Here is a 12791-nt window from a genome sequence, read left to right as displayed (position 1 = left end):
TACTCCGCACACGCTCTCTCTCTCTCTCTCAAAATAAACTTTAAAAACAAACAAAAAATGGCCTTGGGCCTCTGACTTCATGGCCTCTTGTAATTCCAGGGGTGACCCAGTGTTCTAAAATCCTTTGATGAGGACAGAATAGTTCATAAAGGTATCCGGAATCCTGACGGCTGTGGTCTCCAGTCAACCTCAGACCAACAGGGTTCAACACAGATGACCCGGATAATTCACTCCGAAACACCCTGCGGACGTACTGTAGGGTCTGGCTGCTGCCTTCAGCCAGAGGGCTCTCTGGTTCCAAGCCCCCAGTGAACCTCTCACATAAAATTTTTAGAGCTTTACTGTGATTGGTTATTGCATTGTCCTACTTGACTGATTCATAGATGCCTCAGAACACTCTACACTGTGTCAGGGTAGATTTCTCATGGACACATCGGTTACTCTGCAATTTCTGGGCATTTCTGCAAATACTGTACCAGACCTTGGCTAGAATCACAACCCTATGATATTGTTCCTGTGAAAAAATTACATCTAGTTTCTGCCATGAACTTCTAGTACCTCTATTTCAGGAACAAAACAGGATATTCTGAACAGGTAATTGTAAATCTCCAGGTAATTCAAGACAGCTCCTGATAAGTAAAAAGTCAGAGCAAATGTATTGTATGAGGACTTGCAGGCTTCTTCCTCCTGTGCATTCACCAGGACACGGACACATTTGCCAGGGCCTTCCAGGACCCAGGGGAACCTGTCACTATTCCCACAGCCAATGTCATAGAACAGCCTGCTGTGTGAGATAAAGTGAGAACCACCAGGCATCAGAGGCTCCCCTGCTCCTGCTAAATACGGCTCCTGGGGCCTCTTTACTTGGCTGGTGTCCCTCTACTCTCTTTGGATGGAGTCCAAACAGTGGATGGCAATTATATTCCTACCTGTTTTGGCGTCCCTGCTTAAAGATTCTCTGTGGTTGTTCTCCCAGTCCCTTAAAGCCTCCTCTCTACCTCTGACACCTCCAAATCCCCATCCATCATCGACGTCATACATCTGAGTGGCACAATGGCTTCTCTGGATTGGTCTTTTGGGGACTATGCATGGTATACATGGGAGATCACAAACGGCAGGGATGTGGGTCAGTCCTGAGAGCAGCCAGCACCACTCTTGCTCCCACTTTTTTGGCTAGAATGCAACCACACGTCCACACCTACCTGCAAAGGAGGCTGGGACACGTGGCTGAGTATCCCCCAAGAGGAAATAAGCGTAAGGAGCAGATGGCCGATCTCTGCCACACCTTCCTGATGGATCTCATCCTTCCCGTTTCATTCTGACAAGTCCCCTCATAAGAAAACTTAAGTTCACGTTCTTCTGTTTTTTGTGCAAGGGAGGAAGCTGATGAGATCAAAAGGGAAGACTACGTGAGACACTGGAGCCGGGTCTCCCAACTAACGTGGGCTGGCAGAGCTGGAGTTCAGGTTAAGGGCTCACCTCTTCTCATCTGAACAGCCAACAGGCTAGGATGTTGAGACAGAGGTTGTAATAATGATCCCGCTTATCCAAGATTTACAGTGTAATAATCCCAGTCGATCCCGGATCCATTCTGCAAATCTCCCTCCCCTCCTGCGGGTACTGGAATAGGAGTCTGCTCTGAAGTTTCTCTTGCTGTTCTAAGCCCTCTCAGCAGCACTGGGGCCCAAGCAGGTTGCCTCATCTCCGCCAGCACCTTCCCTGGAGGATGAGTCTCACTGTTGTCCTCTTTGCTGAGAGTCCATAACCTGCTGCAGATGACCCTCTCAGTCTAGCCCCATGAAGCCACCTGCACATGACTTCTGCATGGGGACACCTATTGCTGGGCCCCACCAACGGACATGGACAACAGCCTTGATTGGACCAAAGTTTTCCTTTACTCAGAGACATCGGACCCTGGTTGGCCTTCTGCGGGGCCTGGCTGTTGCCTTTTTCACACCTGGTTTACATTCTGCTCTTTCCCATTTTGTCCCCAGGGTCATTAGCATGTCAGAGCTGGGTCCGTGTGAAGAATGCTCCGGAAGGTGTGAATCTTCTTCCTTGGGTAGGAGTTCCAGGGCTTGGGCCAGAAAATGGGGATCTCTGACGTGGAGCTACAGGTGGTGATCAAAGCAAGGAAGCTGCTAGAGTCAAGAGTCAAATGGAGAGGTCAATGAGCTAGAGAGTCTTCCCGTCTCCAAACAGGGGAGCCAGAGGCAGATTATCAGAGCCACCGTGGAGAAGGGAGAGAACCATTTCTGGCGGAGGCAGAGCCAGCCTGCGGGGCTCTCACGGGTGGCCGAGGTGTGAGGGAAACCTCAGCGCATCTAAAGACTAAGAACTGGGCAGTTTCCCCGAGGTGCTCCTTCCTTTCTTGTCATAGGAGTGCGCTCCATGCAGGGCTGTGGATTTTTCCTTTTGGCAAAAGGCACTGGTAGGAAGCTAGCCTTTGTCTAGCTCCCAGTCCTCCAGTGAGGAAATGCCCACGCTGAAGCATCTCGTCTGCTGTGGGGGTGGAGCCAAGGCACGGCTCTGAAGGAGCCAGTTCTGTGACGTGGGTCTCAACTCTGCTCCTGGAACTGAGTGTTCACGCTCTTGCTAACCCTCCCAACAATTAAACCAGTTCACGTGGGTTCTCTTTGCAACTAAACCTGACTGACAGAGTTGGTCATACATTTCTGCTAACTGCAGATCTTTGGGAAACTCACATGCGTGTGGTGGTAACTCCTGGGTGGTGACCCACAGGGGCGTTTCCTGTGGAAATGTCGAGTACTTCTATTTGGTGACATCCCATAGACTGTCAAAATTGGTAATTTTAATTAGTGGCCATGGGAAAAGGGGGTGTGAAACCCAGTCCTTCATGGGTCTTTTTTATAATGAAGACTTCCGCTTGGCTTTTTTTGGTAGACAAACATCAGACAGACACTTTTTATAGCATCAAGACACCTAGGCGGGCCTTTTACTCACAAGAGGTGGATGGCGTGTCACGCTATTATGTTGGTTCTTCAGGGACTGCTTTTTCCAGAATCTTTGTTCAGCTGCTCGGGAATCATCTCCAAGCCCACCTGCCTTCCTCCTGTAGGCCGTCTGCAACCCCAGCTCTTCTCACCACAGGGCTCTGGGGATGTTCCTGGGCCATGTGACTGACGAACACTCTGAGAAGCACCTTCTGGGGCCCTGAGCTCCTACCTGAAGCTGAGGAAGGGAGGCATTAGGTGACATTACTCCTCTGGGCGGCAACAGAGGACGGGAGGCGTTAAGTGACATTATTCTTCTGGGCGGCAACAGTCGTGTGAAAATCATGGTTCACGGAAAGACAACTTGGATGGAATCAAACACTGAAGCAAGCCACACTTCTTTCCTGAGCCCCCTAAATACGAGTGTTCACTTATGTTTATCTAATTATTGATCAAAACAAAGCAATCCCCTTCCTTCCCCTACCTCGAAAAACCAGGGCCACAGCAACCCATCCAGAGGACAGTGAACTCCAGGGCCTGCCTGGGTCGCAACCCCACACCTCACTGGCAGACTGTGCTTCCTCGGGCTCAGGGCCAGGCTGGGTCCAAGCGAGAAGCACTGACTCACTGCGCAGGGGTTTCCACACCGAGTCCCCTGTTTCTTCACACGCTCGCTGAGCACTCACTGTGTGTCAGGCACTCTGCTAGGCACCAGGGGCACAGAAGAAACTGAGATGTGGTGCTGGCCCCTGGGAACTCATCACTGATGGGGCTGACAGAAGCAGCAGAACCGCACTTACACTGCGGTCTGTAGGTCCAGGTCTGGAGGGGGCCCAGAGGAGAGGCACAACCCAGTTCTTGGGGCTGGTTCTCTGCCATGCTCTTCTGGACTCCAGTCCTGGCCTTGTGAGTTTCCCAGTACCCCGGCTCCTCTAGAGTCAGGTTCTTCTCTACATGCAAGCACAGGACCCAGGCCGGGCCATGTTACCCACTGTGTGCCAGACTTTGCAAACGCCAACGCCTGCCTGTACCTCTGAAGATGACCTCCTCCCTCTACTCATCAGTGGGACCACCCCGGTGGGAAAGGTCATCAAAAAGATGTGGCCACCAACCGACCCGTGAGCCGGACCCTGGCACTTGGAGGCTCCTCACCTCCTCGGCCCTGTCCTTGGAACGTGGTTTCCGCTTGCCTTTCTTGCTCTCGGAGGCCGTGTCACAAGGATATAGCCTTGAGATGGCGACGTGGCGTTGAAAACGCCTTCAGGGTGTATGTGACTAGACCCTGCGAAGGCCTCTTTATAAACTTTGCGGGTATGGCCAGCAGGTACAGGGATCCATTCGTCTTGCTGCTGCCTGAGACAAGCCTCATATGTAAGTCCCCTTTGCTTATTAAAGCTGCCACCCACCATCCTGGAATAACTGCCTCTTTCTTCAGTCTCTCTCTGCCCTCAGAGCACAGGGGCCAATTTCAGATTGCACCCAGGAAGCTCCCAGGAGGGTTACGACCAACACACGCCCTCCATGCTGGGCCCTAGATGGGGTTCACCTGTCTCTGCCATATCAAATGGGTCTCCCAGCATAGAGGGCCTAGCCTGTCCCAGCAGGTGCATTGCATACCAAATCAGCTTTCTCTGCTCCATCTGGCCCAAGTTCACCTCTACCCGGCCTTGTCACTATATATAGCGGTTTGGACTGGACCAAAATCTGTACACCCTCTAACAGTGTAAAACAAAGTGTCCTCTGAGCTCTATGTGTCAAGTTGATATTTCACCATGTCAGACTGTGTGCAAGTAACACATTCTCGGAGGTCTGTGGGTTCCTGCCTCAGGAAATAATGGGATATTCATAAATGTAACAGCCCTTAGGTTTTGTACATAAATCCCCCTCAGCAATCAGGACGCAGAGAATTAGACACCAGAAGTCCTCACGAAGGAGACTTTGCTGTGCTGGTCTGATACCAAGGAGAGGCTTCTTGCTGATTCTACTCGGTAGCCTTACCTGACCTCTTTCCTGCTGTGGCCGTGCCAGAACCCTCAGGACATTCTTTGGACCTTCTCTTTTGTCCTCCACTTGGTTACGTGTATTAGCCAGAGTTCTCCAGAGGAAGAATTCTTTCTTAGGCTTCTTTCTCCTCAGGCCTTCAACAGATGGGATGGGGCCTGCCCACATTAGGGAGGACACTCAGCTTTGTTCAGCGCACCAACTCAAATATTAATCTTATCTGAAAACATCCTCACAGACACCAAATATCTGGGCACTCCATGGCCCCATCAAGCTGACACATAAAATGAACTACCATGTTACCTGTCTCTCCTGCCTTCCTGACCCATCACGTCACCTGGAGCACAGCTCATTTTCTTCCTTTGGTCGTGGCACCCGTGGCCTGAGTTCCAGATAACTGACCTCAGGCTTGCCCTCAGGCCCCTTCCCTCCAGAACTTCCTTTTCAGGGCAGGCCAGGCCGGAGGCCCAGGGTTCTCCAGCCCTTCCCACCCAGACGCTGGCCTCCGGATGTTTTGATACCAGAGCCTGCCTGCCTGCCTTCCTCCCTTCCCCACTCCCTCCCTGAGGTCCTTGCCTAGAGCTTTCTTCCATGCCACCACCATGCCTGGTGATATCAAGGCAAAGTGTTCCAGGAAGTCATTGCTTTCTCTCTGCTCAGCTTTATGGATTGACCCATTCCGACGCCCTCTACTCACTCATAGTGCTTTGTGCCCTGGAAACCATCCAGTAGGTCGGGTATTTGTCGATACCTTCCCATCCCCCATTCTTCCAGGAGAGAACGCTCTGCTTTTTCAAATTCCTGCAGCAGCCTTGGGGCCACGGCTACACGCCCCCGTGTTTTGGCCCCCATCTGAGCTCCTTCTAGACCCTCCCTCAAGGGTGCAAATCCAGATCCTAGCTTCTGCCGTCCCCCGCGTCTCGCCCGCCTGTTGCACAGCTCGGTTAATGGCAAACAGGGGTGAGGATTAGCCGCAGCTGTCCCTGCGGAAGGGCGGGGCGGGGCGGCGCATGCGTGGACCTTGGTCTGTCCTATTGGGAAGGAGGGGCTTTGGGCCTGTGCGCCTGGATTCTCCGGTTCAGTGATTCCTGGCGGCCCTGCCAGTGTTTTACTTGCAGGTTGAACTAGGGTCAAGAGTTCACCTACAGAGACGGGGAATCACTGTAGTAAGACGGGTCGTGACTTAACCAAACATTTTGGATGGGTTTATTTTCTTTTCCGTTCACACAACGATCCTAAGATGTAGGGATCATTGGGGGCACCCGAACGGCTCAGTTGGTCGAGCAGCCGACTTCAGCTCAGGTCATGATCTCACAGTTGGTGAGTTCGAGCCCGGAGTCAGGCTCTTTGCGGTCAGCAGAGTCGGCGTCGGATCCTCTGTCTCCCTCTCTCTGCCCCTCCCCTGCTCGAATTCTATCAAAACTAAATAAACTTAAAAACAAAACAAGTAGGCATTATTGTTGTTTCCATCTTACAGATGAGGAAGCTGTTTAACGCAAACATTGAATCATTTTTCTGCAGTCACAGACCGAGGTGGGGGAGCCATGAAATGAACCCAGGCAGCCTGGCTACACAGTCAGCACGTTTAACCTCCTTCCCAGATGTAGGAACATCTCTTTGAGTCTCTGCTTTCCGTTCTTTTGGATATACGCCCAGAAGTGGAATTGCTGAATTATATGGTAGTTCTGTTTTTAATGTTTTGAGGAACCTCCATACTATTTTCCATAGTGGCAACACCAATTTGCACTCCCATCAATAGTGTACAAAGATTCCCTTTTCTCCACATCCACGCCAACGCTTATTTTCTTTCGTTGTTGTTGTTGTTGTTGTTATAGTTCCCATTCTAATGAGTGTATATTGGAAGCTCATTACAGTTTTGATTTACATTTCTCTAGTGATTCGTGATGTTGAGCATCTTTTTTTTTCATTTATTAGCTGAAATATTTACTTTTTTTTTTTTTTAATTTTTTTTTCAACATTTTTTATTTATTTTTGGGACAGAGAGAGACAGAGCATGAACGGGGGAGGGGCAGAGAGAGAGGGAGACACAGAATCGGAAACAGGCTCCAGGCTCCGAGCCATCAGCCCAGAGCCTGACGCGGGGCTCGAACTCACGGACCGCGAGATCGTGACCTGGCTGAAGTCGGACGCTTAACCGACTGCGCCACCCAGGCGCCCCTGAAATATTTACTTTTAAAGGAATGCAGTAGGATTTTGGCTTTCTTTTCAGATTAGTTACTAAAACAGCACTTAACTGGAAGAAATAAGTGAAAAATGCATTCAGTGGTAGTTCAGAGTCCAAGGGTTCTTCTTCCTCTTAGGCACCAGGAAGAATGTTTCTTTAGGACACAGGAAGCAGGACTGGATGTCCGTTACTGCGTACAGGCCTGTAGGGGGCGCCCAAGAGCAGAGCACCCTGGGTGCTTCTTCCCAAGGGGTCCAAGTGTCCACAGTGAAGGAAGGCTCCAGGGTCTTACCCCAGGTGCCCTATTGCTTTCCCCAGATGTGTAGGGATTATACGGGCTAGCTGTAGCAGAACATTTCCTTCAAGCAGAAATGGCTCCACAAAGCACAATTCACTTCAGCGAGTCATGCCCACATCCGTAAAATCACCAACAGTTAATGATTCATTTATTCACTTATTCAATAAATATGTGTACCAACTGCCCGTTTGCCAGGCACTGAGACCTATGTTTGCAACAGAAGATGATCTAAGTGCATTTGGGTTACGACCTGAATAAATGCTTCAGAACAGAGAACAGGAACGAAGGTCAAGAGCCTCTCTCCCCAGAGCCCCCACCTTCAGCGTGGCCAGTGGTGAGCGAGTAGACTTCAGAGATGTCCCTTTATTAAATGGAATACCGCTTATGGCTCTGCAGTATCGACCAAATGAACAAGGTGCAGCGGGAGCTTCGAGTCAAGGGGTCGTGACGGACGGTTCTCAGCCCAGACAGCTGACTGAGGCTTCTCAGAGGGCAGATGTGCTGCCTCTGTATCACCATCAGTCAGGCTGAGCCTTCAGCTCAAAATGCATCTCCACAGGGGAGAGAACAACTTTCCCCTCTCTTAAGGGAAAGGGAACATTAACTAAGCATCGTCTCCGGGTCTGGGACAGTGTTAGGTGCTTTATATGTATGGCGGAGCAACGTTTTCAGCTATTAATTTGTGCCTCTCTTCTAGTGCCCTGGGCAGGATAAGGACCTCAGAGAGGAGCAGCTGGGTGGGTACCGGTCTCTGGGACCATGCTCTGTTGCTGGGGTGGCTCAGCCAAGGGGGCGGGAAGTTGGCAGACCTCAGATTATCCAGGCAAACGGAGATCTCAGTGGTAAGTGGTGCACACAGGGCACAGTGTGAGACTCAGGCTTTGTTCTTCTCCCACTGTGTGTGTGTGTGTGCGTGCGTGTGTGTGCGTGTGTGTGCATGCATGTGTGTGTGTTGTGGGAGCAGCCCTGAAAATAGATGAGGCTAAACTTCTTCCTTACCTGGCAGGGTGAGAGCTCAGAGTCAAAATTAAGTTGATTTACATGTTGCCACGGTAGCAGAGTACCTGGAAGTTTCCTGTGCTGTGGCAGGTGTGGAAATGACAGAAGCACCCTGGAAGAGAGTTAGCAGTTTCCTAATAGCACCCACTCAACATATCTCACCATGCCATCCAGCAGGCCCACCCCTGGGCACCCACCTAGAGGGAGTAGGAACATACAACGAGTCTTTCTCTTTCTCTTCTGGTCCAAGGTGCTTTGGGAGCCGCTGGCTTCGGTGTAGACATGGCCAAGTCCAAGAACCACGCCACGCACAACCAGTTGCAAACACGGCACAGAAATGGCACCAAGAAACCCCAGTCCCAAAAATATGAATCTCTTAGGGGTAGAGAACTCAAGTTCCTGAAGAACATGCGCTTTGCCGAGAAGCACAGCAAGAAGCGCCCGAAGAAGACGCAGGCCAACAATGCCAAGACCATGAGTGCACGTGTGGAGGCCTTCAAGGCCCTCGTCAAGCCCAACATCCCAAAGACTGGTAGCCACAAATTCAATCAACTTGCCTGCACCGCTCACCCCAAGCTCGGGAGACATGCTCGCGCCCTCGTGGCCAAGGGTCTCAGGCTCTGCTGGCCAAAGTCCGAGGCTGAGACTCAAACCGAGGCCCAGGCTGCAGCTGTGACCCCAGCTCCAGCTCCTGCTGTGGCTCGGGTTCCCATAGGCGCCGCCCGCCACGAAGTCTCCAGTGTAGAGGCTTCTGTCTGCCAGAGTGAGGATGGAAGGACCAAGTGTGATCCCTGGGCGTCTGTCTGCATGGGGCTGGTGCCCTCCTGTGCTGTTTGTGCAGATAAGCCTGTGGCAGGAGCTGTCAAATAATAATAATAATAATAATAAAAGAGAACACATATCCACACGAAGACTTGTTCTCGAATGTTCACAGAGGCTTGTGCATGATAACCTCACGCTGGAATAAACAAATCGTGCTATGTTTCTGCCACGGGACAGCACTCAGCCGTAAAGAGGAGGGAGGAACGGACGCTCATGACAACTCGCTGAATCTGACAGACACTGTGCTGAGTGAAATTCCATTCAAACGAAATGCTAGGAAGCAAATCTATAGCGACAGAAAGCAGATGGGTGGCTGCCTGGAGCTGGGGAGGGGGCAGGGATTGCCGCAAGGGGCAGGAGGGAGCATTCTGGGGGGTTGGTGACGTTCCGGAGGCCAAACGTGGCAGCGGTTCCACTGGCGTATACGCGCCACAAACCCATCCAACCGTAGTCTCCAGATGGGTGCATTCTATCGTGCGTGGACCTTAGGACACTTAGGCTGACTCAGAGACGGTCAAGAGGCATGGCTTTATCGCTCACGAGAGATTGTGCAGTGTGTTGAACCCACTACGAAGATTATTTCACTTAGTCCTCAAAGTACCGTCGTAGGGGAGCCACGATTACCCTCCTTGTCAAGGAATTAGCAACGCTGGTAAGGAATTGTTCAGGAAAACCACCCCCAGTCCTCCTGTGTGTCTCCCTCACTCTGACGCCATGGCCACACTCACAAGGCCTCTGGGCAGGGGGAGTCCCCACAACGAGCAATTCTGTGACACCAGCTCGGGCAGCGGAGGGGCAGGGGAGGCTCCTACAATTCGACTCAGCTCTGACACTGTGCACCTGCAGACAGCGTGGGATCTCATGCTTAAGGGCCCCATCCTAGAAGACCATGCCCCCAGCCCCTGCTTTGGACGCCAGCCACGAGTCCAGGTTGTTATCTGAACTTCTGACCAACCGGCTATGGAAGGGAGGTTTCCACAACCTCCCTCCACAACTGAGCCCTTCAGGCTCAGTTAGTTTGCTAGAGGGCCTCCTAGAAAGAAACAGTTTACTTATTAGATCCCCGGGAGAAAGAGTTTACTTACTAGATCGCTGGCTGGTTTGTTACAAAAGGATGTAAAAGCGGGATAGAAGAGAGGCTAGAAGAGATGCACAGGAGCTTCTGTGTCTTCTCCAAGTACATCACTCGACTCACCAACCCCGGAGCTCTTGGATCCCCGTACTTTGGGGATCTTTATGGAAGTTAGATTATGTAGGCATGATCAGTCATTAACCCTGGAGAGGGCACGGGGCTGACAGTTCCAAGCTTTTCATCATAGGTCGGACGTTCTGATGACCAACTCCCATTCCATCCAGGAGCCCACCCAGAGTCACCTTGTTAGAACAAAAGTCACCCCTGTCACCAGGAAATTATAAGGGGTTTAGAAGCTTTGTGCCAAGAAACAGCAGAGACCGATATACATTTTTTTTTCTTTTTACATATTTTTCTATTATCTGACAGGACTCAAGGCTTAGGGAAAACCACCTGAGTTGTGCTGGGCTGGGGCACTGTGGCCACAAAGTGCATCTCTAACAAAGACCCTAGACAGCCATTAGCAGCTCACTTGGTAGGAGAACACCTACCTGCCTGCTCTCCGGGGTGCGGAGATCCTGTCCGAGTAGTAAAGCAAGGGTGGGCAATGCGGCTTCCACTTCGGGGGTACAGATCTGGCTGGTTTGGGAGAAAAGAGGGGCACCTGGGTGGCTCTGTCGGTTAAGCGTCTGACTCTTGATCTCAGCTCAAATCTTGATCTCAGAGTCGTGAATTCAAGCCCCGCGTTGGGCTCTGCGCTGGGCATGCAGCCTACTTTAAAAAAATAAAGACAAAAGGTGTATATTGATTGTGGGAAGGTTATGAGCCTGTACCTAAGGGTGTGTTGGATCCAGGTGCAAATGCATTCCTACTCTGGGGGGTAGGGAAAGGAGCTATGGGGAATTTCATGAACCCCATCGCTTCCTGCAACTGTTTGTCCCTGGGGCGCTTAGGAAGCCTGATGCTCCCTATGTCTCTGTTCCTTTTGTCCCGTCACAGCCCAGTGAAGCTCATGACCCGGGGAGCGGGGCTGTCGTCCCTCGGTCATCACCAGCCCGCGGTGCCTGGCTGAAGCTTCCTCGTTCGTTCGTGGATTCGGGACCTTGGTGTACCAGACAGAGTCCTGGGTGGGCGTGGGACTCCAAAAGAAAAAAAAAACCAAACAGCAAATCCTCCTAAGACAAACCATAACGTTGCGTCTCTATTGAGAGGTTTTGCTGTGCTTGTGATGGATGAGCGCCTTGTGACTATGGCACAGCTCCTGCCATCTGGGAGCTCTGGGTTTACCAGAGGAAACAGAGGCAGATGGCATTTGGACCCGGAGCGCCAGGGGCGGCCTCAGGGAGATGCTGTGCCTGGCCCCAGGGCGGCAGAGGCCCCCCCATACTCACTGTACTTCCTGGGGGTGTCCCTAGGTGCCCACTGGGAAGCCCCGGGTGCCTTGCTGGGCCCTTGCATCAGGAGACCTGAGGGCACCTGGGCGAATGGCCGAGCTGCCCAGTGGGAGGATTGGCACCGTCTAGGCCGGACTGCCAGGCTCTCTTTTCTCCCTGGAGAGCGGCCCTGAGGGGCCCTGGCGCAAATGTGTTCTGCCACTGGGGTGAAGTCATCGGGGGCGGGCACTGCACAAGAGAATATTGTGGCAGGACATTAGTGCTGAAGCATTAATCCTTTTTTCCTCTTTCCCTTTGCCCTTTCAGTCACAGGGGCTGTTTGCCCTTCCCTCTGGGAAGGGTGTGAAGGGGTAGAGCCCAGAAAAGAAACTTCCAGACTCTGGTTTCCCAAAGCTTAGTCCTTAAGGGAATGGAGAGAGTTCTGGACAATAAACAGGATGTTGGGGGGGGGGGGGAGAGAGAGAGAGAGAGAGGGCTCTTCTTGGTTCCCCCGAAACAGTGCTTTGGGCTCTGGTCTGTGCTTCCTCAGGGAACCAGAGCCTAGACCGGGGGTGGGCGGGGGTTGGGGGGGGCTCTGACGACACTGAAATAGGGCTTCCTGAGGGTCCATCGCCTCCACCCCATGCTTTCCCATGACCTGAGCTTCAACTGCTGTCCTGCTACTTCCCACCATGTAGTTAAGTAAGCTATTTCACTTCTCCCAGCCACAACCTTCCTACCTGTAAAATGGGGATCCTGAAGTCTCCCCCTGGTGCTGTGGTTGCTGAGGGTGAGCAGGGAGGATAGTCCAGCAAAGGCTGGGCCACACACTCTAGTTCCTTCTCCCCTCCCCTGCCCTCCCCTCCTTTCCCCTTCCTCCCCCTCCCCTCTCTTTGCTCTTTGACCACCTGGTCCCTGCTGCTTCCCTGAAACGTGCAGAACAGGGAGAGTTTCTGCTGAGTTCTGGGTGCATCCCAGCACCCCACACAGTGGCTGGCTCGCAGTAGGCACTGAGTATTTGTTTAGTAAAATCTGTCAATTTTGGTAGGAAGAGGAGGAGAGTGGAGAGCAAGGAATAAAAACCCAG

The 12791-nt window shown here is 52.0% G+C and overlaps 1 protein-coding gene and 1 long non-coding RNA gene across 2 annotated transcripts; one reads left to right on the top strand and one right to left on the bottom strand.

Moving 5' to 3' along the window:
* Window positions 1-2911: 2911 nt before the first annotated feature.
* LOC122212068 lies at window positions 2912-5806 on the bottom strand. Its single transcript, XR_006198965.1, has 3 exons — window positions 5653-5806; window positions 4953-5113; window positions 2912-3192 (listed from the first exon to the last, which is right to left on the bottom strand). It is a non-coding gene; the product is annotated as an uncharacterized LOC122212068 (long non-coding RNA).
* Window positions 5807-8719: 2913 nt separating this feature from the next.
* On the top strand, window positions 8720-11854 carry LOC122211523 (60S ribosomal protein L29-like). The gene is made up of 2 exons (XM_042924770.1): window positions 8720-9253; window positions 11747-11854. The coding sequence occupies exons 1-2, from the start codon at window positions 8720-8722 to the stop codon at window positions 11852-11854; spliced, it is 642 nt and encodes a 213-aa protein (XP_042780704.1).
* Window positions 11855-12791: the final 937 nt, after the last annotated feature.

Source organism: Panthera leo, chromosome F3 (genome assembly GCF_018350215.1).
Source record: "Panthera leo isolate Ple1 chromosome F3, P.leo_Ple1_pat1.1, whole genome shotgun sequence".
Classification (NCBI taxonomy): domain Eukaryota; kingdom Metazoa; phylum Chordata; class Mammalia; order Carnivora; family Felidae; genus Panthera; species Panthera leo.
The sequence above is the reverse complement of the archived record's forward strand: the minus strand, read 5'-3'. Positions and strand labels throughout refer to the sequence as shown.